We start from the raw sequence: 27,721 nt of genomic DNA, 5'->3' as shown, positions 1-27,721 counted from the left end.
CGGTTGGAATTAAAAAGAACCTGGACGTAAAATGAGCTTCTACGATTGGAACTAATTCAAACCTGGACGTAAAATCACTTCTACCTTTGAAATTAAAAGAAAACTAGACATAAAATCAGATTCTACGGTTGGAATTAAAAAGAATCTGGACGTAAAATGAGCTTCTACAATTGGAACTAATTCAAACCTGGACGTAAAACTACATGCAAATAAAATTTTACGGTTGGAATTAATCCAAACCTGGACGTAAAATCACTTCTACGGTTTTTAAGTTTTTATTTTAGTTAAAGGGTAATCTAGACATTTTGTATATGTGTTAGGATATCCCATAACCATTTTTTGGACATTAAGAATCCAAGTGAAACCCCTCTATTAGACGGCCACGCCCCAATAATAGCCTTCAACATAAAAGCTTGCCATTTTGTACTTGTTTCTTTCTTTTTTTTTCTGAACTCTATTTGGTACTTGTATCTGGAAACTGGTTTTAACTTATTGAGCAAATACAAATTAAGGTGATGACATTAATGTCTCACAATGTACGGAAATGAATCAAAAAGAAAAACAAATACACTGCAAGGATAAATAATGCGAGTTGGATCATGTAAGAGTGCTGGGGAACCAGTCGAGGGTTTGGCCTGCAAACATGGGAACAAGTTGTCCTCCATCTTCAAGAGTATAATACTCAGGTACCTTCCATGGTTTCTTGATTAATTTGATTTTCGCTGTATTTCTTGGGAGCCCATAAAAATCAGGCCCATTAAAGCTTGTAAACGCTTCCAGGTGCTCAAGTGCACCAGCCTACAAATGAAAGGTGGTACGATTTCAACTCTTCAACAAACAACAACTAATACAATTACTATTGAGAATGGAGAGAGATATCATCGTTTTAAGATGGAACCCCTTGAATAATATCATCTCGATAATCAATTGACATAACTACCGAAGTGTAATTAAAAATTTCATGCTAAAACCCAAATATGAGAAAAACAGTATTACCTCTTCAAAGACCTTTGCATAAGCAGATAGGGCAACAGGGGAGTTGTAAATACCGGCACACCCACAAGTAGTTTCTTTCCGCTTTCTCTCATGAGGAGCACTATCAGTTCCAAGAAAAAACCTTTTATTGCCACTTGTTACAGCTGAGACAATGGCTTGTCCTGAATGAAACAACAACCCAACAAATTTATGACCAATACAGTAAAAAGGAGTCGAAGTTGTTTATCAAGAGAGTGTGAGTGCCTACTGTGGATCTCTCTTTTTAAAACTGGAAGACAGTAATTATGTGGTTGCAATCCTCCTTGAAACAAAGCATTTCTGTTGAGAATAAGATGTTGAGGTGTCACAGTTGCAGCAACAGATCCTGACAGATTACATGAATCAACAAATGTTAAAACGGGGTGGTATATCAGAATTGATGAGTGACAAGGACTTCCATAAAAGACAATAAAACAGAAGTACCTTCACTACAAGATTCAACGAATCTCACGGCATCCTCAGTAGTAATATGCTCCATGACAACTTTCAACTGTGGAAGCTTCTGAATTAATGGTCTTAAAATGGTATCAATGAAGACTTTCTCACGATCAAATATGTCAACCTCTGAATTTGTAACCTCCCCATGGACCTGCATAAGAATTCATTCACTTAATGAAAACAAAGTTGACTGCAAACCGATGATAAAAAATGAAAGTAATTTGCCAGTTTACAAGAGCAGATTTGAGAGGGTTAAGACGTCAAAGTGAGCTTTTCCACTAAAGACATACAACTAATGGGCATCCAAAACAAAACAGTTCATTAACCAAAAAAAGATAACTGAATGAACTACGCAGTGTCAATAAATAAACAGCACAACATGTTACGTCCACCTTTAACATAAAAATAAAGAGAATCAATCACCAGAAACAATTTGTTAGCTAACCCCTGAAAATCATGCACAACACATGTTGCACACGTCCATGGACTTCTCGTATTGGTCATAAGCATGCTCTACTGATTAAATTGTTAACCAAGTACAGGAGTAATATTACCAGCAATGGCATATTCTGCTCAATCATCTCCTCGAGAACAGGCAAACACTTCCCGAAAAGATCTGAAACACCATCTTGAGAATTTGTAGTGGCTCCCGCAGGATACAACTTCACTGCAAAAACAACCCCACTCTCCCCTGACAAAGGAAATCACGTATTATTTAGGATTTCAAGAGCAAACCTTACACTTCTACGCAAAGCAGAATAACATTTCACGAAAGGAATCACATAAGAAATTGATTACGGACTCACTAGCAAGCTTAATCTCATTGGGATGGGTGTTATCTGTTAGGTAAAGTGTCATAAGAGGAGTGAAATCGCTCTTTGTTGGGAACGCTTTCAGTATGGATTCTCGATAAGAGACTGCGGCGGCGGTAGTAGTGACAGGAGGTTTCAGATTTGGCATTACAATGGCCCTCCCAAAATGATTTGCACTGCAGGATACCAAGTCTTCTTAAGTAACTTGACGAAATTAATGAAAATCCAAATCATAAAAAATAAAAAAATAATAAAAATAGTGAAAGAGAAAATGGTCGACCTGTGTTGGACAACAGCTTCTAGGAGATCACCATCACGAAGATGAAGATGCCAATCATCAGGCTGTGTAAGTGATAATTCCATATTTACTCCCTTGATTTTTGTTGGACGCAGGCTTTCGGCCTTCTTAAAAGGGGAATTAAGTGCCTAGAATTCAAGAAACATCTGCAGAAAGTCACGAAAGAGGGGCGAAAAAAAAGCTTAACTATTCTAACCAATAAATTTCATATGGATGGTAAGCTTAGTTGAACACTGAAGATCAATGATGATCACATAGCATGGGCTACAGACCAGAAAAGGAATACTTGTTAAGCTTCTAGACTACATCAACGTTTGAGTAAGTTGTTTAAATATTTCAATTCATGCCTTGGTAGATTACATCTCAAACTTCAGTTTTGTAGTACAGTAATTCTAGGTACCGGAATTCACATGGGGAACATCTGCCATACTAGATACATAAGGATACGGAGTATGGAATTATGTTTCTTTATTTAATCAATCCAGATAATGCTAAAGGTTCATACTACGACACCACTGGGTTTCAACATTGCTATAACGAGAAATACCTAAACACTGATCTCTAATCAATAATTGAAATATATTAATGTTGTTCCAGTTCAAAAACTACTTTAAGTGAAACTAAATCATAAACATGAGTCATAAAAATAAACAGAATGGGTCTCAATATTCAAATAGAATAACCTTAACCAAGAGAGTGAGATCAGTGATTCCCAAATATGCAAATAATTAGCCATCCAAGAGCGCTACCCAAAAGGCGATTTATTTTTGTTTTCACATTATGAACTTACAGTGTCGTATGGCTCTGTAATAACACAGGGATTAGACATTTAATTTGGTCCGATCAATTTAGCTATACCAAATGTCGCCAGTAATTTTAATCTCAATCAACATCATCTCTTATGAATTTCCAACTACTACTACAGTACTACAACTACAATTGTGAGTTTCCCTTTCCTTATCTTCACTAGATCTTATGGAATATCACCTAAAAAAATCTACTACAACTTCAATCACCAAGACTCCTATCTATCAAAACTCCCCATGAAGGGAACATAATGCACAACAATTAATCATGAACAAGAAAAATCAATCTAAAACCACACTGCGTGGGAGAAATCCATTACTGCACAGATATACATGTAAATATCTTCTAACCAAATTTGTCAAGATAGCTTTGATCACAAGATGGATAGTTTGATCATAAGATGATGTAACACTCTAGATTTAGCGTATCAAATAAAAATCATTAGTTCAGAATGTCAAAATCAAGTTTTATTTTTCTCAATTCAAAAACTTGTTTGGTTGGCATTTTATCGAACACTTACACCGCTATACAACGAACAATTGAAACAAAGTTGAATTGTTGAAATACAGTAATTTTCCAGCAAAGTCAACTAGATACTTACAAAAATCTACCCGAATCTATAGTCAAATTTCCTTTCAGTTCTTTAGATTAGATTGAGTTGTAATACTTGCTACGAATAAAATTTGGATGGATGCATCAGAGATTTGACTAAGAAAAGCTACAAAATTCAGAGAGTGGTAGTGGCAATGGTGGTAGGTTAGTGAGAGTGAATGGAGAACGTGACGGGATGAGAAAGAAAGAATTGAATAAAAATGAAAACAGTGCAAAAACGTGTATTTTATCGTTCTTTGCTTTTACAGCAATAAAAAAAAAAACAGATAGATTGAGAAGTTTCCATGAAAGCATAAAAAATGTGTACCTGGAATCCAAAAGAAGCTAATCTTGAAACTGTTAGTGCCATCGATTTTATCTGGTAAAACTTAAAATCACGACCTCTTTCACCTCATTGCTCCTGTCTCTCCAAATCTTGATGAGAAAAGAACGAGAGAGATAAACCTTAAACTTTCACTCTTCCCGGTTTTACGTCTTTCACCAACTCCCCAAAAGAACTTAGTCCCGCACCAGCCAGGCAGCCACCACGCCTGAAATTAATTAGGCTAATGGCTTAGAGAGGTCCAACCGTCCAAATAGTTATTTATGGGCTTTATTCCCACGGTCCACCAAAATGTCAATGGCGAAAACAGAAGAAGTTGACTAGAACTGCCATGATTGTATGCCATTGCTGCATTAAAACTGCCGAGCATACATGAAGAAGTTAATGTGTGTTAGATCTTGTTGTTATCACTAAATGTATTTTTTACTATTTTTTGTTGATGATGTATGAATATCTGTCACTTGTCGACATTTTATTGATATAATTATTCTAGGGGTTCTGTTTAGCCCCTTGTTCCTTCAAAATATATATATATTTATAACGTCTTTACATTTGATAGCTCCTTAATAAAGTTGATATTGAATTGAACAAATTGATTCAAGATTTTCAGCACTTTCCAGAATTTCAAAGAACAAATATGCAACTCTAAAAAAAAGTAACCCGTTATAGGGGCGGCATGGTTTATTAGAGGGGCGGCATTCTAATAGAACAAAAATGGTCATTACATGATCATTCAAGGTGTCCCTTAACAAAAAAAAAAACTAGAAATGACAAATTAACCCTCATAATTGATAACCCAGTTTAGTGATGATAATTAAGTTTAATGTTAATGATTAATTTCACTTACATTAACTCAAAATCAGATTTTAGAGTTTAAAAATAAAAAAAAGTTGGAGATGGTAGAGAAGTTTTAACCCAAGGTGAAGGTCAATCTCAATCAATTGAAGAAATTAACCAACAAAGTGAAAACCCAATGCCTGAAAATGACCAGGTACTTCTAAATTAGTCTCAACTAGTTTTTTGTTGCTCAAATACGTAAAACAATTCAATTTCTTACATTTTCAAAGTTAATTACGGTTGGCATTTTGCTCGTAACCAACCGTAATTCATATTTATGGTTCGTAAAAGATGAACTACCAACCGTAACTGGTTAAATTTGGGGAAAACCCAATTGTAAAACCAGTTACGGTTGGTAACTAAATGCTCGATACGAACCGTAACTCAGTTACGGTTGGTAACCAAATGCTCGATACCAACCGTAACTGAAGAAAATTCTCAGATATAAGAACATACGGTTGGTAATTGAACTATTACCAACCGTAACAACATCAAATTCTCCAGTTACGGTTCGTAATAGAGTTAAAATCAACCGTAACTCACATAAACCCAGAAATTTGAATTTGAATTTTCACCTAAAACCCTAATTTCTGATATAAATTAAACTTAAATCGAACAAAATAAACTAAACCCTAACTGAGTTTTTCATAACATACCTCATATAAGTCATTATACTTGATTAATTTTTGAATCGCTGATTAATCGAAGACGATGAAATTTTGAGTTTTAATGGAGGTTACGGTTGATGGGAGGAGAAGAGAAGAAGAAAGAAAACAGATTTTCAATTTAGCTTTGATTTAGGTTAAAACATGGGAAAGGTAATCTAGATAATTTACAAAACCATTTGGACACCTCCTAACCAACTAGAGGGACACTATTATCACAATGCCGCCCCTCTAATAAACCATGCCGCCCCTATAACAAGATTATTAAAAAAAAAAACAAGTGATGTATAATATGGGATGGAATTCTGTTTTTTTTCTAGAGAATTCGTATCTGCAAGATTTATTCTTGGGAACCTAAAAGAGACTACACAGAACCTCCAAGATTTATTTTTAAGAATTCGTATTTTGAAAGAAAGATCACAAAACTTGTGCTTGTTAGAATTCGGTTCTAAAACAATTCGGGTACATACTATTACTTGATTTTTGAGATCGTCCAGTTAAACTTATCTTCATATCAAGTACCAGATCTTTATCGTAGATCTATGCTACTGACTGTGACAAGTTTGTCCATACAGGTTTCTGAATTAAAATTTGGTGGTTAACTTGGTTCCCCTCTTTTTCAATAATTAAGTCTATAAAGAAAATATAGAGCTTTTAAACTAATAAAATACAAATATTTAGAGAGAAGATTTCGATACAAAGTAAACAAAGACTACCTATTTATTTTAAATATTATTAGTAATTCAAAATATAATCAAGTATCAAATTGGATATTAAGCATCCCTTTAATTAGGTTAGTAAAGAAGCTAGATCTTTCAAACGAAGACGCAATTGGGGATATAAAAATTTCATGCGGGATATAAATAGTAAATCAGGGTCGTCCCTTATCCGGGTATTTTAATTAATATCTAATCTACCCCTCTAATCATGTTTAGTGGTTAATCATAATTAGATAAGTTTATATATTAAATTGATTATGAATTATAGATTTTTGGTGAGATTAGGAAAAAATTTATAGGAAAAGGGTTTGGGTGAAAATGGGTGATGATAGTGAACAAAAAGAAACGATTTTTTTTATATCGCTGGTATTTTATTAGTGATGAAGACCATGTCGGAAGTGATGAAGACTACGCCAAAAGTGATGAAGACCGTGCCAGAGGTGATGCGGACATCACCGGTCTTCATCATTTCCGGCATGATATTCATCACTAATACAATATCGGCGATGTAAAAAAATCGTTTTCAAAGTGAGGAGCCGACATAGAAGGAGAAGAGAATTTGAAAGGGAATGGAGAATAGAGAATATTTAGATTTGATTAAGTTTTTATTTATTTTAAAGGGTAGTTTAGTATTTTCACCCCTAAAAAAACACCCCATAGCAGAAATTATTGGATGAGAATAGTAATCGATATCCCCCATGGAATTTCCATATCTCTCAATTGCGTATTCTTTCAAACAAACAAGTTTATATATATTAGGTGTGTAATACCCTATGTTTTTATTTACTGTTACGGTTCAGTTGCCCGAATTAGTCAACGGTTGTTGCTTCTTTTTCCTTAGCATAATTAGGTTGTTTGAACTTCAAGAGATACAAGTTAGGGTGGAAATAAAGTCACCTAATTTATCTTAATAAATAAATAAGTTTAGAGAAATTTGAAAAGACAAATAAAATAATTAAGAAAAACAATAACTATATTTATGTGTATTTATGTTAGTATTAATATATAGGTTTTGTATTAATATAAAAATAAAAATAATTTTAGAAATTAGGAAAGAAAAGGCTAAGAGAAGAAGAAGGAGATGGATATGGATTTATTTTAGAGAATAAGAGTATGGAGAATCAAGAGGATCAAAGGAAATTAAGGTAGAATGTGAAACCCTTTCTCTTTTGGTGTTTATTTCGTATGCCTTTGTATTGTTTGGTTTCTGAAATTTAATTGAATAAATATATGTGTTTTATTGATAATCAGGATTCTCATATTAATTTATAATATGATTAGGTATCTCTTGTTAAATTTTGAGAATTTTCCTACGCAAATTCACCGTTGAATGTTCCTTGTAATTTGGATTGTGATTTATGAAATTCTGGACAGTTTCGTTTTTCTATGATTTTGATGTTCTTAGGAAGTCTTAACGATGTTAAAATGATTTGAGATCTTAACAAAAGTTGTATATAAATCTATTATCTTTCATTGTGATTTTGATTTTCTTATTTTGAGACTAATATGAATTTATGGTGAATATTATGGTAAAATGATGTTATCTGCCTAGATTTTGTGATGCGTTTTTAAAATCAATATTTTTTGATTAAGCCGTTAGTTTGGTGTGAAATTTGGATATGTGATATAAAAATTTATCTGGAATGTTCACCTAAAATTTAAAGACGATCGGATAAGCTTTCATTATAAAACCTATAAAATAAAATTCTGCAGTTAGTGTGTTTGCTTAAATGCTTAAAAGAATTACATCGTTTAGTTGGGTTGTGAACTTATAACTTGTTGATGAAGTGATTTGGAATATCAAAATGTATATTGTATGATAAAATTATTTTCTATAAATAATTGGATATGCTTGTTTGGATGGCGGTGCCCGTACCGAGGATATACGGATAGGTGGGGCACGACCCAAAGATACTCGTGTTACGGTAGTTTGAATTTATAAATGAATGAATATATTTGTTTGAATGGCGGTTCCCGTACCGAGGATATACGGATAGGTGGGGAACGACCCAAGGATACTCGTGCAATGGTAGTGTGAGTTTATAAATGAATGGATATACTTGTTTGAATGGTGGTGCCCGTACCGAGGATACACGGATAGGTGGGGCATGACCCAAGGATACTCGTGTAAGTGAGGTTGGAGGTCCCGTGCCGAGGATACACGGATAGGCGGGGCACGAACCGAGGATACTCGTGCAGTTAAGAGAATTTGATAGATTGTGAGTTTGGTTGATGAATATACATATATTTGAATCATTGAAGTTGCGCCGTATACTCTTGTTGTACATATTCACTTTGATTGATTGTAATGTTTTCATATATTTTGAGAAAGGTATTGCATTCTATTGAGCTGTCATCTCACCCCAGTTGACATTCCTTGCAAATTTACGGAAGTTGGAAGTGGAAGTTAGAAATGAGTAGATTAGTGATTGCATTGTGTAAATTGAATTAAAAACATGTCTAGTTGAAAATGTTTCGAACGATGTTTAATGTATTCATATGCTTTAATTCATGTATAAAAATTTCAATTATGTTTGATATAAAAGTAAATTAGCAAGAATAAATATACGCATAAGTCTTATTCCGACCCGTAACGTTTCGAGTTCGGATCCCCATATGGGTTTGACCCAGGTCCGGAACTCGGGGTGTGACAAAAGGCAGTGACTAAACTTTGGGTTAAATATGACCATGATTCTACTTTTTAAAATTTTAATTTCAAGAATAGCTAAATCAAATCTAAAAGGTCAAGTCAAAACTTAAATCTCACTATAACCATAAATAACCTTAAGAGTTTATTTAGGTAATATTGATTTTATTTTCTTCTTTCCCAAATGGATTATTATTCAAACCCTAACTATAACAATTATTTTTACGAGGATCCGAATTCTTCTGTTTTTCTTTTATTCAAAAAGGGAAATATATTGGAAAAAAAATAATCAATTCACCGCTAAGACATTGCTAGAATGACAGGGAAAGCAAAAGAAAGTTCAGTTATAGTAGAGATTTAGAAAACAAAATTACAACTATCTCATGGTTGCACCCTAATTATGCAATATTGTATCGAACGAGTAACCCTTAAATATATGTGCCAACGCACCAATTATAAACAAATACCTTTACACTGTCAATTATAGAGTCAAGGTTTTTGTATTTCCCATTAAACAAACGCGTATTCCTCTCGATCTAAATAGTCTACCAAATTGTGAAATGGTAGATATCCCAAATTCGCTTTCGCACTGGGTGAGAGCTATATGTCTTCTTTTTCCTCCATTCCCATATTGTGTTCCTAACTAAAGCTTGAAATACCCAACTTAGATTATAGTAGTTCAGAAAATGATGCCAAACTAACCTTGTGGTTTTCACAATGAAGGAATATGTGATGATAAGATTTTGCATCCTTCTTGCACAACAAACATCCATTGACCATAATTGTGTTCTTGTAAGAATCCAAAGTAGGTGTCGCCTCATAGCAAAGACTCCAAACGAATAAAATAACTTTATGTGGAATTCTCGGATTTCATATGCATTTGTATGAGAATACTAGTAAGCCAATCTTCTAAAGTCTTATAACAAGAGGCTACAAAAAAAAATTATTACCTGACTCCCAGATTCATTGGTACTGCCACTGTTGTTATTAATAGTAAGAATTAAATTCAGTAGATGTGCTAAATCCTCAATTTCCCAATCATTAAGCAGTTTACTTAAAGCAAAATTCCAGCTATTATCACTGGACATCATCAACCTTTATTGAACACTGACTTCCTTATTTCTGATAAGTTTGAATAAAGCCGGAAACAACGTCATTGGTTTATGACCATTTAACCAAATGTCTCTCCAAAAAAAAAATATGTCTCCATTATTAACCTTAAGGACAAAATTTTGAATCATAGTAGAATTTCTTTTTAGAATACCTGACCATAAACTCTTTCTTATTGGCTTATTGGTTGATGAAGGATAAAAAGCTTTCGGATTACCGCCAAATGTTTTTCTTTATTTCTCAAATACGGAAATGAACAACGTCATTAGAAAATGATGATTAAGAACTGCACTGTCTTCTCAAAACTATTTCAACCAAAGCACAATAAGAATGGACACCTGGTTTGAATTCAACAATTATTTAAATTTTCAAGCCAAGAATCATAAGTAGGTGGTTTCAATATAGCATAGGTAAAAATAATAGTGGGTTCGACCATCATTGACTAATGCAATCTCAACATCTGTTGGAGAGGGTTCTAAGCCGAATTCTTTCAAACAAAATTCCTCAGGGAAAAGCTTCGTCTCACTGTCTTTGTGGAGGAAAATAAGATGGGTAATAAAAGTTCAGATTTAAAAAAAAAAGAGTGGAATAAACAGTCAACTTTGACTTGGGTTGTATATAAAAGGATTGTAAAAAGAAGTAAGGGTTACAATTAGCAAACTAATTACATAAATCAGGGAGTTGTATTTAGTCATGGTTGTAATTAACCCAATTTAAGGATGTATTTAGTCACACAAACAACCCCTCTAACTGAATTACAATGAATTTACACCCGCTCTATTTCCTTCCACGAGCGCAAGTGCATACGAAACATAAACAACTATATATAAGAGCTTCTAGAGGAAAAGATAATAAAGGAAAATTTCTGGCGGAGCCCAAGATAACTCCTTCACGCACAAAGACTATGACTCATTTCTCAGTTATTCAATTCGTCTTATGCAAATTACCAATCTTTATAGTGGAGGTAACGCAAATTACCAATTTTTACAAGGGAAGTAACGCAAATTACCCAAAAAAAAATAAAAACCAAGTTTAAGTTAGTGCCGAGTCAGCTAACTTGGAATAAACAGAATTATTGACGAGAGGAGGTTTTGCTAATTTTATTTCTGTAGGGGAGGTAATACAAATTATGAATCTTTACGGGGGAGGTAACGCAAATTACCCCCTTTATTACCAGAAAACATTTGATGAAACATAAAAATATCGAAATCATCATAAGCAATACAGTTCAAACCAGTATCACCGCATCTTCGTGTAAATGTGTTTATATACAAAGGTTATTTCCATTTCACTGCAATCATGACAAACAAACAAACAAAATAAATAGAGTTTTTTTAATTATTTCATATTCGAGCACACGACATTATCTAAAGTGACAAGAAAGTACGAAAACACTATAAGATCTAAACCTCGACAAAAAATGAAAACAGTAGAGTAAACACAAAAATAAAATAAAATCAAACTAGTCATAAAGTTACACAACTCAAACCTGTATCATATTTTGATGCCCATATCTTGCGGTTCGGATAATATTCAGACGTTTCAACAATTCCGTAGGAAGGCACCGAGGAGTAATAATATCAGTTTCTCTGGAAGGAAAAAAAAATGCAAATCTAAGACTTGGATGCAAGGTATAACATACTTATGGAAAGAAAGAAGGATCGCCAAAGTAAACAACAATATAAAATATTAACATCATACATACATATACATCCGTTATATGTATCCTTCTAGCGCCGCAACGCGGTTAAGATTGAAATTTTAGGTTATTGTTGTTTCTTTCTCCATGATTTTCACATAAACATATACATGAATGAGCAGCTTTCTGGAATCAAAAGACAGTTGACAGAGGTTCCAAAAATTTAAGTATGGTCACATAAGCGTCACTATGTAAGATAAAATGGTTGATTTTCTCAGGTTATCTACAACCTTTATGGACAACTTTGACATGAACGTCGTTGATGCTAAAGAAGCTACACGTATGCGTCAATTCATTCAGGAATTTATTGACTCGCATGGTGCTTCGAGGCACAAGGTCCACAAGGTAGTTGATAAGATTGATTCTTAACATGCTAATTTTGTACGTGCAGTTTGAGATGAAAGAAAGCAGCGTACTTCTGCTGTAACACGCGGTGGTGGTGCTGTTGCGGCGTCTTAAACTGGAGCTCCGTTTTGCTGGAATCGAAGTGGTGGTTGGTCAGGTTACATAATGAAGTCCATTTTCTTTCAACTTTTTTACCTGCTTAAATAGTGTTAGCAGTATTTTTATTGTTGGATAAAAATTATTTGTTTTTAGTTTGGTGTGTACCTTGAGGGTTGGTCTTTATGCTTTTATTTCTCGTAAATGACACAAACCTGCAATGTATGTATATTTGATAGTTTTTTATGCAAACTCCATTCCACAAAAGAAAAAAGAAAAAAAAAAGTTAACATCGATCATACATAACTTCACAAGTAGCCTTGTTGATAAAAAAAATATATATGCCAGAGAAGATAACTTTTCCAAGGAAATATTCACGAAGCAAAAAGTGTTTCTTATCCATCTTGCTTGCTGGCGGGATTAAAAACTAAACAAATATAAAACCAACAATTATTAAAGACAAGCAGTTCTATAAAAAAAAGGTTACAACTGCCTTTATCAATAAGAGAACTCCGAAAAAAGTTCTAACACACCTTCAATAATGAAACTTACAACGACCTATATACAAAAATAAATAACAAGAAAAAGAATCTACATCTCTGCATCTAGCTTTTCAAAAAAATTACGAGATTTTTTTTCCTGATAGATGTAAGAAATATTATTAATATTAAAAAATTACAACACATACATTAATGAAAACACCATCGGAAAGCAGAGATCAGATGAATAAGAGAAAGTTTTAAAACGAAAATAACAAAAAAACGATGGAAAAATCTAGACAAATAAGAGCTTCATAAGGGAAGGCGAGAGATCAGTTAGATTATATTAAGTTCAAAAGAGGTAATGTAACAAAAAAGTTATTTATGCTCGTGTATAGTAAAATTATTTTTAGGCCTTTATTTAAAAACTCCTTATTCATGAGTTTGTACCATGTGAATACTTATTTGCAGATTTTCCTCACTTTTTTCCCTTTTCAAGTTTTTGTACCTAGTACTTTTGGGTTACAAAATTACATTAAATCAATTCAAAGCTTTTTTAACAGTAGAAATGAACTTTTACTAAACCATTGTAACTTAATTAAATGGAGTGTTTGCCCTTATCCATCCCCTAATAAAACTTATGTACGCGGTAGAGACTTCTAATGCAAGTTAGTGGATGTTAGACTTATTTATTGCTAAACAAGGAAATTTGAGTTCAAATTAATGTCATTCATCCCAAAAAATTATTTATTTATTTATTTGCTAGTGCATCTGCTGCTTTAGTATTGTTTATTCCATATATGAAATCGAAACAACGAAAAAAGGTGCAATCATCTGTGGTCTGAGTCACATGTTTCAAGATGGTCTTAAACTGTCATTTTAAGTTACTTAAGAGGCCATGCTATGCAGTTAATTATCTTCTTTTTATATGTATACATGGTTCAGCTTATGAGATCTCTTTTCCCTTGAAATGACAAGGGTACCGAGTGCACCGCAATCTTTTCGATGTCAACTTATATAGAGACACCTTGTATAATATTTCAGAAATCATAACTGCAAAAATACCATTTTAACAAGGTGTAGCTTGGTATATAGTCAAGGTTTGAAACTGAACTAACTACAGGATCGTACCAGGTGGATTAATATACAAGTGTATTTATTTTATTATAACTATAGCAATAATTATAATGGTGAAAGGAAACTAAATCACACAGACATACAAGATCTTGTTAACGAGGAAAACTACCTGGCACAAAAACCCTGAGACATAGTCCAGTTTTGAATACTCCCAGAATTACGCTGATATACAAATTGCACTACTGTCGTTTCGTATTGTTGAGTAAACACTCATTCGTTACCTCAGTTCCTTCAGTATCCCTACGCCAACAACCAATCAGGTCTAAGCATGTGAACCAAATATAAACTCCACTTTACTGAGTTGTTTCATCGCTGCGAAGACTTGCGCTCTTAACTCATTTGGATCGTAACCCGAAACAACGAAATACTGAATTTGTTCCAGTAACCAACTCACTGATCAATCTCGAAAATCAATCCTTAAATCAGAGATGTACTAGAGTAAAGGATCTTCCGGTTATTTAGTATAAGATCCTTTGGTTAAAGACCAAACCCAGGCAAAGAATATCGAAATAGTCAATTTCAGTGAACAATCTTTATCCAAGAAACTTAATAAGAAGAAGAAACTTGACAGTTTGTTCAATCTTTCCACAAGTCTTATGTCTATAAACATATATTTTGCAATACCTTTAATTTCTTGAAAATCCTAATACGTAATATTTGATTGGCAATTACAGAAGGGAATATGTTAACAATCTCCCTCCTTTAGGTATCTAAATCTACCAGTTATACACAAGTGTTAAACTAGGACTTGCGGTTGAGATTAGCTCAAACAGATGAACAAAACATCCAAGTATCCATTTGTCATACCAAATATTGATTGACATCCCATCTCATACTTCAAACACGCTTTATTAGATAACTAATTGCAATTCTAAATACGTCAATAAAGTATTTTTTTTAATGCAAGTCAACCAACACTAGGTTTTATGATGAAGAACACGGGCAAGTATATATACTTTTAAGTATATCATGTTCTCCATCATAAAACCCAGGATCACAAACCACAAAAACATAAACAAATTCAGGCAGATAAACTCAGAATAACACTAAACAGACGAGAAAAAACAAAGCTATCAACTATAATAGCTTTTCGTACCTTCAACAGTGGCGACATGCGAAATCCCAACCAACATTAAGTGAAGAATCGAAAAACCCAAGGACAAAAATATCAATGCAAATGTGTGATAAAAGCAATAAAGACGATTAAAGGTCCAGATGCTGTTAATGTTAGATTGAAGAAGTAGAAGATAAATGAAGAAAATATAGAGACATAGAAGTTACTTTTGAAGACAAAGGAAATGAATGTTCAGTGAATGGAATTAAAAGCCATCTAACCCTTGGTTTCCAACTTTTATACCTAGAAGAATTGAAACTGCCGCCAAAAATTAAGAGGAGTTATTGCCGGTATTGGTAACCGTATAATCGTGGGAAAGTTTTCTTCCCATCCTACCCTTGGAAGAAAGAAAAAGAAATGGGGCAATTATAGGTACTGGATTAGCATACACGTGGCAATCAAGATAGACGCGTGGGAATCACCAACCAAATCACATCAGATGCATATGTACACGCGTTGCACACTAATATCCCGAAATCTATGTTAACACATCTCGAGATAAATTCAAAATAAACGGACCAGATGTAGTCCAACTGACATTGAAAAGACAAGACACCATTAACAACTGTCCGCATGGATCGAGCCAACTACCAGCATTAAATACAACAAGCAGATAACACGTGTAAGCCGTTCTGTTAATAAAAGGGTGGACCGTTGGAGAAGTAACACACCAATGTAGCATCTTCGTGTAACGAAGATCCAAGGCAGCGGGATAAGGCACAAGACCCGAGGGACTGCGCAACAACTGTATCGGTGGGGTCCATCCGAAGATTCTATAAATACACAACTCCATTAATGGACAAAAGATTAGCAATTTAGTCAGAGAAGAAGTATTGTAGAAGAGGCCCGTGTCACTGTATTGCAGTGGTAAAGTCATTATGTGATGATACCAGTGACCCGAGTTCGAAACTCACCAGCACCAAAATCTTTACCGATAAAAGAAAATTTAATAGGAAAGAGAAAGTAAGTATTATATGGGAACTTCCATTGTATTATCTTACCTTCCTTTTACTCAAAGTCCAAATCATACACTGAAACTCTTTCAATACCCTTATGAACGTAGGCCTTTATATTGACACACTTATGTTTACATTATCGTACTTGCATTAACACACTTATGTTTACTGCACTCACAATTATTATTGCTACATCGTTATATCGTTTCATTTTCATATACGTGGTGTCATGTGAACGATCATATGCCACCTCGTTAACACGCCTTCATATTGATCATACTGATTTAGTATAACTGCGAATATTGAGTGTGGCACCAAGATACCAAGCGTGGTCTGGTGTTCACAATCAAGTTTGTTCATTTGCCGATTCCCACCTGCTTTACTCTTACCGATCCATCTTCTTTTCCGATTTTTTGTACCAAAAATGATAAACTAACCGAGAAAAAATTCTCGATTTTGATCCCGACTCTGATTGAGTCGTGAGACCCACCACACACAGAAATGGCCCTTATTAACTCCTTTGGGTGGTGGATCCCATGACTCAATGAGAGTCGGGACAGAAATCGAAATTTACCTTTGTATGTTTGTAATCTCCCTTTTTTACTGGATAAATTACTGCCGGTGTAGAATCATCCTCTTCGGTACTTACTGATTTCTAATTGAGGCACTTGGTGGAAGCTATTCTTCGTTTGGTCTCAGTTGGATTGACTTTGACTTCCACGCACATTATGTAGCAAAAATAGCTCCTCAGTTCATGAGCTTTTTCCGTACTCGTGACCAACAACAACAGCTAAAAATAACCCCTAAAAACCTCTCCTGAAACTGCATCTAAAGATTTGAAAACCCTAACTATATCCATGACATCGGGTGAGATTTCTGTCAATTTCTCCCAAATTCAATGTATATTATACAATCACTAACCTAGTTTTGATATCTGTTTAATCTCATTTTTCAACTGAAAATTTGTTCTTCATTCTCATTTACAGTTGCACTTGAAGAACAGCAAGAAAAACTAAGAAGATTAGTAGATGACTGGAGATTACAAAGCAATGTTTTATTAAACAATTTAGCAAAAGATCCATATAGATCGCCGTCAACATTTGATGCATGTAGTTCAAATTATGATCCAGTTCGTGTATTTGCCGAGCCATTAGAACATTCTAGTCTTTCAACACTTGTTGAATCGGATAACGTTGCAGTTTCGAAGTTTGTTGCTGTGCTTTCTTATGATTGCAGCGAAATATCCAGGCTCAGTCGATATGTATGTTTTTCTCAATATTGACTTGATTTTCTGCTTTTTGTGTGATTTTGGTTTTGAAATTGTTGGAAATTGGGCGTTAAAAGGTTTTTATTGGATTCGTAGTTGCAGTGAACTCAAATTTTAGGGAAATTCTAGACACTATAATACTAGACGACCAATGTTTGCTATTTGTTTTTCAATTAGTTGGCACAGTCTCTTTCTCTCTCGATAAGACGATAATAGATTCTCTCAATGCTTGTAGGCCAGAAGAAATATTTATAGACAACTTTCTTTGTTTGGTCATGGATCAAATCCCCAAGAAATGCTATTGGAGGGAGAGCCACAGAAGGCCTTTGGTCACGCGTTACCATTGTTCATGGAGCTATCAGACATTACTCGTAGGATGAGTGCCGTGATGTGCAATTTGCTCCAGCAGCTGGATTTCATATACTCTCTGCAAGACAAGAATGGTACACCATGCAAATCTTTTAAGAACATTACACTTGTAACCGCCTTTACTTCCCTCGGTGATGGTCTGGCGATGTTTCTTATTTTGGATGAAGTATTGGCAAACAATGACCACATTAAGAACTATTTATCTCTTTTCACAAGGTATACTTTGACTTCCCGTAGTTTGTTGTAGACATCTTTTAAAACATGTTTTCACAACCTAGTAAAAGTTTGAAACTTATACCTATTTGCTTACTGATCATTTTAAGACCGCATCTTTTTATTGAGTTGGCAATATCCTTTGGGTAATGTTGTATGATAGAACCACAATTTTGAAGTAATATTGCACGTGTGTCCAGTGTAGCTTATACCTGGACAACTTGGGATGAGTTTGTTGTAAATGATCTTTGTACAAATTCTTGTTACTTTTGTTTGTGACTCGGTTTCTAAGAATCATATTTTACTCTAGTATGTTGAATAAGGTAAAACTTGAAGTTGACAACCTTGGGATTGCGGTGGGGGATCTGGACTGCCTAGATCAAGTACTTAGTCATCTAGGAAGACTTTTGGAGTTTGGGCTGTTTAAGGTAAAATACTGATTTTTCTTTTATGCATGAGCTTTAGTATCCATTTTCCAATATTTCTTTTCTTCCAATTTTATTAGTTTCTCAGCATTGTGTTAACCTTAAAGGTATAAGATAGTTCGCTTCTGGTTTCAGCGTTTATTGCGTGAGGAATCGTCATGGAATGAAATTCTGCAGAAGATCAACCAGAACAGAAAATTCCTTGATGCATGTACTTCATGTATTCACGATGGTTTATTAGCAATCATTCCACGGCTCGGTAAGTATTACGTAGTTGCTTTGAAGTTTCTTCTTTTCTTTTCATCGCAGACTGAAGAGTCAGTAATTTGTGTGGCACAGATACGTGGAAGGAGTCTCTTTTGGATCGTAAGGAGATTCTCCATTACGTGGCTCTACTTTTATTTGGTACTTATGCTACAGGTATGGATCTCTACATGTTCTGATCATAATTATCTGTTTTTTGTTTTTGCCACAACTGCTTCCTAGTTTCTTCTAAGTCTCATCCTAGATTATTTTTATTCACTAACTAAATTGGGACAAAGCCTGGTGCTGAATCTCATCCTTTTTTTCCAGTTGATGATTTTATGCATCTGTTACTTTCAGCTCAAATGCCGGAGAAAAGATTAGGGAAGGTCATAAAGGAGATGCTTCAAGTGGTCCCTGTAATTTATTGTGAAGGTGGTTTTAGATTTATACTCTTGGACTTGTTGAGAAGTCAGTTTATTCCACCGCTATCAGCATGGCCTATATTGAGAGATGCTACAACCGAATCTGCTACTATCAAGAATAAATATCTTATACATCTAAATGAGATGTATTCTAGGTATGCTTGGATGCTCCTTCAATATGTTTTATTTTATACTGAAATTTAGACTCATCGTATCTTGTTAGGATGTTTATAAAATTATATACACACATTTCTTTTGCATAGAGTTAATTATTATATGGAAGAGGCGAAGAGTAATGTTCTCACATTTGGCAATCATATCCTAGTATCCTATGAATGTTCTATAAAACGAAAACAATCATTATTTTGTTTTTTCTTCCAGGTTTTTGTTAGTTGCTTACTTCCCATACACATTCTTCATGAGAAAGCTCATTTGACAAGTATTTGTTTGAATGCTAGTCATTTTGTGGATTCGGCAGTCTGATAAATTAAGCATTACCCGATGTATAGCCATGACCTGTTTTCCCGATTTTAATTTTGTAGATATTTTTTTAACTGCACCAGTATGTGTTCCAGAAACATTTGAATACCATAAGAAATGTTAACTGATTTACCTTTCAGGGACTGGCAGCCGATGAAAAATGCATTAGCTTGTTGGGTTGCATCCTTTCAGTCAACTATATATCAAATGGTAGTTGATGAATTGCTTTATCTTCTTAGACCTTTCTTACTTACTAAATCTGGGGTATTGAGTCGCCTGTTTACTGTGGGTGTAGGTCGAGTTGTCAAAGGTTGAGGCATGCCTAACACTTCACTTCAAACAGATTATTCAGGTAACAAGTAGAAGTTAAATTAGAGCTGTATTTTGGCCAATCGCATGGGTAGTTACTCATCCTTTAACAGATTATTTAGGTAACAAGGTGGAGTTAATTTAGAGCTGTATTCTTTATATTAGTGTCATATATCAGAATATTCTGAATTTATATGACCTCACGTCATTTTAAAAGTGAAATTTTGAACACATGATTCTAGTTCCCATCTGAGCCAAGATTGGCAGTCAAGGTTGTAAGGCAAGAAATAGACAAGTATTTTGTGCGACCCACCAAAATTATAATCATCCAGGGGTGGAAGGACGGTCTCATCACCACTTAGATCGTCCACAGTTAACATTCACCCGTTTTGATACCTCTTAGGCCTTAAAAAGTTAGTTTGGCATATATATCAGTAGACAGCTCATAAATCACCCCCGGTTCATCTTCATGTGGGAGCCACAAATATGTCCCGAAAGTTCGTTCTTGTTCTGGGGAATATGCCTTGTGTATCTCATGTATGATGTGTTTCGGATTTGAACATCAGCTTGGAGACTTATTCAAGTGTACTAATCCAGTGCAGGGAATACTTCTGGCGAATAGAATGCAAATGATGGTCACGTCGATGTTGGATCTTCATATGCTACTTCAGGTATGCTAAACATGCTTATTCAGTGTCTTTATTCATTTTCGTTAGCTCGAAGTGGTCAGTGATAAATTAAGCTTTTAATTTCCCATGGTGGTATGTCTTGATGAGTAAAGGGCAATGAAAGATGTACCTGGTCTCCGATTTTGCTTGCTACTTTTGTAAATTTATAAGGTTAAAAGATTGATTTTCCAGCAAGTATATTTGAGTACCATGCTCTACCTTACAGAAAATAAAGGTAGGAGTTGAGCCAATATGAACGCAGAAAATAAATTGTTTTCCTTTGTATTGGTAAAAGACTATACATAGTGCATACCGAAGATAGTATTTAGTATTTGAAAAAAACTTAATCAGTGGCAGCTAGTTCTCATAGGTTCTACTTGACACAATTGTTTAAGGCGTATTTTCTATATTAGCAGCTGTCTGGATTCCTTTTGGTACTATAAAATGATAAATATTTGAATCCAATGGATCAGGTGATAGATTTGTGTTTGGGACCCCATCATCAGTAAGTCATTTTTTATGTTATGAGTTTTATTTACTTGTGTTAGCTATGCCATCGAATCACCAGAACAGTGTATACTGAAATTAAAGGTCATTTTTCCTTTGCATCACCAATTTGTGATCTTTAATCAGTTAAGTTTCTTTGTAGGCACTTTTCTTATTGTCTATTACTAATATTGAGTCGTTTGTATTTTTGGTTTTCTCCTTTTAAAAACTCTAGAAAATTTGCAGGTTCCTATCAGGAGAGAAAGATTGATGTCTCTCTGCCACATTGTAGTTTTAATCAAGGTAAGACAACAATATTGCTATTTTCAATTGGAGGACCTGTTGTGGTTGCGTCTTGTATGTAATGTAGTCTGTTTGATATAGGTTGTTGAGAGCACATTCAGAAAGAAGGAACTAGATATCATCCAAACTCTTCCACATATGATAAATCTTATCCAGGAGGAGATAGAGCAGTTACTCCTACTAGTAAAGGTATATATGTTTATCTGCTCTCGGGCGTTAGCGTGTGATGTTGCACACTTCCATGTTTTATAAGGTTAATTTGGAAATGCATCTTTTGATATTAATCGTTGTTTGTAGGAAAAGCTGCTGTCAGAAATTTCTAGAGGAAGTCAAGCGGGCAAGATTAAAATTTTAAGCTCTTTAACACGTAAGCATATATTTGGGCTTCATCATTCTCCCTTTCGGGAAGTTAAGACTTTTGACCTTTAAATGAAAAGAAACTTGCTTACACAAGAATAAATATATCATATAGAAGCAGCAATAAATTTCTGTAATATGAATAACTGATGCTCGTTTCAGGAGTGAAAAAAAAAAAAGAACTCGTCAAGTGCCAATTACCCATGCATTCATGTACTCTCCATCATTCTTGTATGTCACTCTTTCTGTGTTGTAGACAACCTTTATGTCTTTTGGTTGAGTACTGATGAGTTGACTAATAGAAATAAATAGTCCAGAACAAAATTCGTTGATTTTAATCAAAAAGCAATTTGGCAACAATCTTGGAGCTTTTCATGTACTGGAGGAGTTTGCATGAGTTGGCTTTTTTGAGGAATTATAGTCTATTTGTAATTTGTATACCCACTTGAGCTGATTCAGTGCAAGCTTCTTTCTTTACCTTGTTATCATTCTTTGATTTTGTGAAGTTATATTTCTATGCAAGAATATAGGGTATCTTTTGTGGTATTTTAATCTTAAACTCCTCTGGATGTAGGTGGTAGAGATACAGACACAAGGCTGACAGATGCACTTTCTTTGGTAAAGACACATATGTTACTACCATCTTGTATATGACTCTTTATATAAATCTGTGCTTGAATTAAGCTTTGCTTTGTTCTAAAACATCCCCTCAGTTTTCCTTTGGTACACGATCTTTGTTTAGTACTCCGTAGTTTATAATTTCTTTTATCTCTATTTCATACAACATCTGATCTCTGAAACACAAAAAATTGGACAGTTTCTTGGTATAGGAGTTAGCCTTTTCAGGAAATTCTAGGCATCGGGACCTTGTTGTAATATATGATCAATTGAAAGCTTGATGCTTTTTCTGATAATCTTTGCAAAACGTCTTGACCATTTCTATAGGTGCTGATATCATTGCGTATGCTGGAAGGAGGGGGTAGCGGTAAAAGGCTTTGCATACTTTCTACAGCCCTGGATGTCCTCCAAAGCATTTTACTGGTTAGTTGGTGGACAAAACTTGCATTCTGTAATTATCATCCATTTTACCATGAGAATGCTACTGTTCCCCTGCCCTTAGCTTTCAACTGCATTTGTTGCAAACTGATGCTGCATTTGGGCTTGCACACTTGAATGTGGATGTGTGGGACAGTCGTAATAATTCTTATTCTCTCATGTTTATGGATATATTTGCTCACTGAACCAGGGTTATCTGGACATTGACTACTCACGAATCAAGAAGCTCATATCCAAGGTTGAACTTGTTGCTAAATTTCAAAGAATATTGGAGGACGTTACAGAATGCAGCTTCTTGTACTGGAGAGAGGAATTGATGGGAACTTGGTTTTCCATGGTTTATATGGATGTAAACAAGCTCTCATGGCTGCAGTAAGTCGACAAGAAACCAATTACGCATCTATACTAATAGACATCTAGAACTTACTTTGACGTTTAAAAGGAATCAACATATCCTATATTTAAGTGAATGTTGCTGTATGGTGTAATAAGTTTTCGATTTTCAGGTACCTTCTTGATGCATTTTGTGATGGATTGAGGCTTCTCAAACATGGTCATGTAGGAAAGTCGGTCATTCATTCACTGGAGGAAAAAATAGAGAGTGCAGTTAAAAATGTGTGTAAGTTTAACTGCTGAACTCGCTATACTTGTATGCATTCGTTTCAATTAGCATTGGCTTTCTTTGGTTTCAACCCTTACTTGAGATAGGTCATCCTGTAGTGGTATGGAGATGATCAACTGGGGTGTTTTTGGTGGGTATAATCTCCTCACCAGTGACCACCCTCGAAATATCCATCCCGATCTGCACTTGTTATTCCATCAAAAGGTGTTTGAAATGAAATAATGAAAATGTTGAGCTATTTATGGATTATTTTTGACCGACTCTGTTGGGGGTGTGATGTTCGAGTGATTTAACACCCTCATGTTCATATAAGCGTGTGCATGCGCCCACAGAAACATTTTAGGGATAGCGTTATACAAGGATCCTTCCTTCTGTAACGATATAAGTTCTTTTTCTGGGAAAAAGATTCTGCTATTGTATTCCTTTAATTGATGGCATTTTCTGCTCATCCTAAAAGTGTCTGCTTTGATCACAGGATATTCTTGCACCTCTTTGTAAAGATATCGAGACCGATCTCCGGCTTCATGTTCATTCTACCCACTTAAAGGAATCTGTGCCTGTAAACCCACGAAAGGTAATCAAGTTTTGCTGACTGAAGACATCAGTCTCCCCTTTTTCTCATTTTTTTCTTCTTGTTTTGGGTGAGTGCCTCCTCTTATCTACTGCTGTTGTAATATGGTACTGTTGTGGATTTTTGCACCAGACTGGCGTACGGAATCTTTCTTGCTACATACAGCTGAAGCCTCTGCGACTACCAATGAAGTCTATTCATATTAAGTTACATGTGGAGAGTTACTTGAATTCTGCCTTCCACAAATACACAGCCATGTCACCTAATGATTGGAAGGTAAATATCATCTTCTTTATTTGTTATCCTCCTTTAAATTGTACAAAGTATTACTCCATGTACCTTGCTATTGGATGCTTCTAGATGCATGCAACTTTGCAAGAGATGATTGTTGCCATGTTCTAGAACCTGTTTACACCTGAACTATTGTAATATCTGGTGTGGTGATGGTTGTGGGTTTGAGCTGATTCTGACATGTTTAACTCCAGATATACTTGGATATGAGACAACTAGCCGGATTGAAGTATGGGCTTGTATTAAATGAGATTCATCTACCGGAGCATTCTTTGGAGACTGATTTTGATGTGGCTTGTATTATGCAAAATCTTGAAGAGTTTGCTGCTACATACTCGTATAACATGAGTAATCAGGTGAGATATTGGTAGCTTGCATCTGTTTCAGAGGATGTTGTACAAAGATTAAGTATGCAAAGAAGGTCTAATTGAGTTACAATTATTTTCTTTTTTTAGGTTTTCATCAGGAAGGCTTCCAGCAATCATGGTCGAAAGGCCTCTAGTGTTTTTGGAGCGGACAATGTTGTCTCTTCAATAACTACCCATGGTTTTGGAATGATCTCTGCAGCATTAAACTCTGTGCTCAATTTTGTAACTCAGAAGATTATAGCTCTGCCGGAGTTCCTTCAAGAAAATTTTGTCAATTCTATTTCACGGAAGGATATCAACGTCTTGAAGGTATGTGATTGTTGTGTAGGAGAAAACATGTCAACAATATCAACTGTAGTATATGACAGAGGGGCTCCCTTTAAAGTTATTAATCATTCTTATGCAAAAGCCTGGGATTCTTGATATACTTGCCTACTTTTGTAGTTGGCATCGAGTCAGCTCTAAATATACCACCAACTAGGGAACATTTAACTGGGTTTAGGTGGCGAATAATAGATAGCCTCTCGAGTATTTATCTTATCACAAGATGTGACAATGCTCTTCTCCTCCTCCTTTATTTATGCATAAATACATGGTTGTACAATGTACGATAACTCTTCATGTTGGTGGTCACATTTCTGCATGAAATAGTCTGTCATTCACTGTACTATAAATTGTTGCACAATAACAATTTGAATTTTTTTATATTTTTTTTTCATATTGAAGATCAGCAAAAAATCTACAAACGGTTATCCTTCAGTACAAGGGGATAGGTACGATGTGGCTATGAAGCTGCCATTTGGGGATGATGAGTTACGGCTTTTGGAACAGATACGCTGTACCATCACTTATATTGGTAACGTGTTAGGGTTGGTGCGGGTCCTGCAAGCAGGGTGTTTGCGTTATGCCTACAGTGAATCTCGGTATGAATATGACACAAACTTCACAAATGGATTTATCTTGTGCCAGCAATTCATTCGTGTTTGATCTAGCAGAAAGGAAAAAAGAAGCAATTATGTTTCATGAACTCAATAAGACTTTCTGACTTGTAGGTTTATACGCAAACCGGCAAGTATCATAAGGTACGACGAAGAATTTCAAAAGCTTGGCTCAATAGATGGAATGGTTACAGCCGCCAAAATTATGCACACAGCAGTAAAAATTATACATCAAGCTGAAGCGCATGTGGAATTTTTTTCTTCTCTTCTTACTACAGTTTCAAAGGTAACTTTGATTTTTGTTCATGTCATATATGAGTCTTAGTTGCTAAACCTCAGAATATTAACTCCATTCTATTACTACTTTCGTCTTATAAATGAATTAATAGTATTACTACCTATTCATTTGTATGTAGGGACTTCAGAGCAGTGAGAAAATGCCTGTCAGGGATTTCTATCTTATAATTCCACCCCTTATAATCTACTCATTAGATTTCAAAATCAATGGCAAGGATAAAATAATGAGGAGGGGCCCTGATACAGTAAACCAAATAATTATGGATGATGGGTTCATGATGGGTGTTGCATTTGTTCTCAAGGTATGTTCTCTTAAATTTTATTCTTACCTCTTCTTCTAGCAAACTGATTTTCCTTTATCGTTTTAGTTGATGAAAAATATGTGAAAGAAAATGGGTGATTTTCCTTTCTCTCACAAACGAAAGAATTTTTGTTTATTTAACTATTTTTGTTTAAGTGAAAAAGGTAAAAGCTAAATTTGCTTCTCATGACATGTCTTTATAATTGATGATGGTTGGCAATTTGTGTGATAAAATATGTGCAGGAGTTTCATAGGCTAGCATTAACGTGCCCAAATATTTATATTGCAGGTTACAGAACAAGAAAAGGCACTAGATGGGCTTCATTGGTTTGCCAACATGAGTGAGCACTTACATCAGCAATTGCTGTCTCTGGAGGAAAGTAAAGATACAGAGCAACATACGGGTAACAGTGGTCTTACCCAATTAAAGATATGGGGCAAAACAGGTTCACCAATTTCAACAGAAACAAAAAAGGTTCGATAAACATCTCCTTCTACTTGTCAACAACTAATATTTTTTCCAGATTTTGCCGAGTAAAGGTTTTTCTCAGGTATCCTAGAATCGTTATTTTGTTCAAACGGGCCTTCTAGTTCCTACAATCATCTACCTCTTCCTCATTTAGTTTATCACTTGGCTTGATTACTAACATCCTACCCCATATAACTGGGTTTGCAGGTCATTGATAAAATCAAGAATTACCAAAATGAGTTGGAGCTTGTTCACTGTAGTCTTGATATCGCGCAGACAATCATCATTTGTAACTAGGGGAATACTTTAAGCTGATGTAGTTATTGTTGTTGTTTAATTGTATGCCTTTCTTTTAGTTGTAAAACTTTTTCATGCCAAAAGGGCTCCCTCACTTAACTTTACACATAGGGTATTTACAAAAATAATCACACTTTACTATTCCGGTTTACAAATCGATCCCACTGTTACAAAGTATTAACAAAACGGTCACTGGACATGTAATTGCGGAGTTATGTCACGTGTCGGACGTTTGTCGGGCTGTTAAGTTACCTAAATACTCCTAAACCGTGGCATTTGCACGTGTGGGATCGATTAACAAATCTCTAAAAAATGTGGGACGCTGGATCAAAACAAAAGAAAACCCTAGCACAAATACGATAGTGTAACCATTTCCCACCTCATTTCAACCTAGCACAAATATGATAGTAAATAAAAGAAAACCCTAGCACAAATGCGATAATGTAACCATTTTCCACCTCATTTCACCCTAGCACAAATAAGATAGTGTGACCATTTCCCACCTCATTTCTTGCTGCCTCTGTTTGATAGCTTCTTCTCTGAAGAAATGGAGAAGATGATGGTAATCCCATGAAGCAGTATAGATCGATCTGTTTCTTCAGATATTTCTTCAATATCTTTTCCTCTTCATCTCGATCTACTAAAGTTATGAAGCGAAATACGAGTTTAGAGAGTTCTTCACATCAGTTATCGAACTTTGAAGATAATCAGTGTTAGTTTTCGCCATCAAGATGTTTACAAACATCACCAGGTAAATACCCTTCCTTGTTATGCTGTTTTTGTAGATTATCAACTCGATTCAGAAACCCTAATTTTCTGAATGTTGATTATTTACTGA

General features: G+C 34.9%; 2 protein-coding genes across 5 annotated transcripts; one reads left to right on the top strand and one right to left on the bottom strand.

Annotated features, from left to right (window-relative positions):
- Positions 1–438: 438 nt before the first annotated feature.
- LOC113306846 (dihydroorotase, mitochondrial-like) lies at positions 439–4,518 on the bottom strand. Of its 3 annotated transcripts, none has more exons than XM_026555758.1 (8): positions 4,310–4,518; positions 2,566–2,711; positions 2,280–2,461; positions 2,028–2,164; positions 1,459–1,624; positions 1,244–1,360; positions 997–1,157; positions 439–798 (listed from the first exon to the last, which is right to left on the bottom strand). In XM_026555758.1, the coding sequence occupies exons 1-8, from the start codon at positions 4,349–4,351 to the stop codon at positions 598–600; spliced, it is 1,152 nt and encodes a 383-aa protein (XP_026411543.1). In that variant the 5' UTR covers positions 4,352–4,518; the 3' UTR covers positions 439–597. The 3 variants fall into 3 exon arrangements, with proteins under 3 accessions (XP_026411543.1, XP_026411545.1, XP_026411544.1); XM_026555760.1 differs by lacking the exon at positions 4,310–4,518 and adding an exon at positions 3,992–4,189 and having other exon boundaries at positions 2,566–2,729; XM_026555759.1 differs by lacking the exon at positions 4,310–4,518 and adding an exon at positions 3,992–4,189.
- A 12,388-nt stretch (positions 4,519–16,906) lies between these two features.
- Positions 16,907–27,025, top strand: LOC113306060 (WASH complex subunit 4-like). Of its 2 annotated transcripts, none has more exons than XM_026555046.1 (26): positions 16,907–16,995; positions 17,115–17,389; positions 17,631–17,980; positions 18,288–18,405; positions 18,538–18,661; positions 18,742–18,822; positions 19,006–19,225; positions 19,691–19,760; positions 19,846–19,902; positions 20,462–20,530; positions 21,260–21,316; positions 21,398–21,505; positions 21,614–21,683; positions 22,248–22,291; positions 22,619–22,714; positions 22,920–23,101; positions 23,236–23,344; positions 23,827–23,925; positions 24,055–24,198; positions 24,408–24,569; positions 24,669–24,890; positions 25,308–25,504; positions 25,634–25,805; positions 25,945–26,118; positions 26,407–26,592; positions 26,794–27,025. In XM_026555046.1, exons 1-26 carry the CDS (start codon positions 16,986–16,988, stop codon positions 26,881–26,883), a joined length of 3,486 nt encoding a protein of 1,161 aa, XP_026410831.1. In that variant the 5' UTR covers positions 16,907–16,985; the 3' UTR covers positions 26,884–27,025. The 2 variants fall into 2 exon arrangements, with proteins under 2 accessions (XP_026410831.1, XP_026410830.1); XM_026555045.1 differs by having other exon boundaries at positions 25,936–26,118.
- The last annotated feature ends 696 nt before the right edge of the window (positions 27,026–27,721 follow it).

Source organism: Papaver somniferum, chromosome 8 (genome assembly GCF_003573695.1).
Source record: "Papaver somniferum cultivar HN1 chromosome 8, ASM357369v1, whole genome shotgun sequence".
NCBI lineage: Eukaryota > Viridiplantae > Streptophyta > Magnoliopsida > Ranunculales > Papaveraceae > Papaver > Papaver somniferum.
The sequence above is the reverse complement of the archived record's forward strand: the minus strand, read 5'-3'. Positions and strand labels throughout refer to the sequence as shown.

What these genes read in the sequence shown, in the direction of transcription:
- LOC113306846 (XM_026555758.1), bottom strand. Translation starts at nt 4,351, where the DNA reads ATGGCACTAACAGTTTCAAGATTAGCTTCTTTTGGATTCCAG. An exon ending in TTTAAAAAGAGAGATCCACA is followed by an intron (nt 1,158 to 1,243) that starts GTAGGCACTCAC and finishes TGTTTCATTCAG; the next exon opens with GACAAGCCATTGTCTCAGCT. An exon ending in ATGCAAAGGTCTTTGAAGAG is followed by an intron (nt 799 to 996) that starts GTAATACTGTTT and finishes TTTCATTTGTAG; the next exon opens with GCTGGTGCACTTGAGCACCT.
- LOC113306060 (XM_026555045.1), top strand. An exon ending in ATCTTCATATGCTACTTCAG is followed by an intron (nt 20,531 to 21,259) that starts GTATGCTAAACA and finishes GAAAATTTGCAG; the next exon opens with GTTCCTATCAGGAGAGAAAG. An exon ending in TAGAGAGTGCAGTTAAAAAT is followed by an intron (nt 23,345 to 23,826) that starts GTGTGTAAGTTT and finishes CTTTGATCACAG; the next exon opens with GATATTCTTGCACCTCTTTG.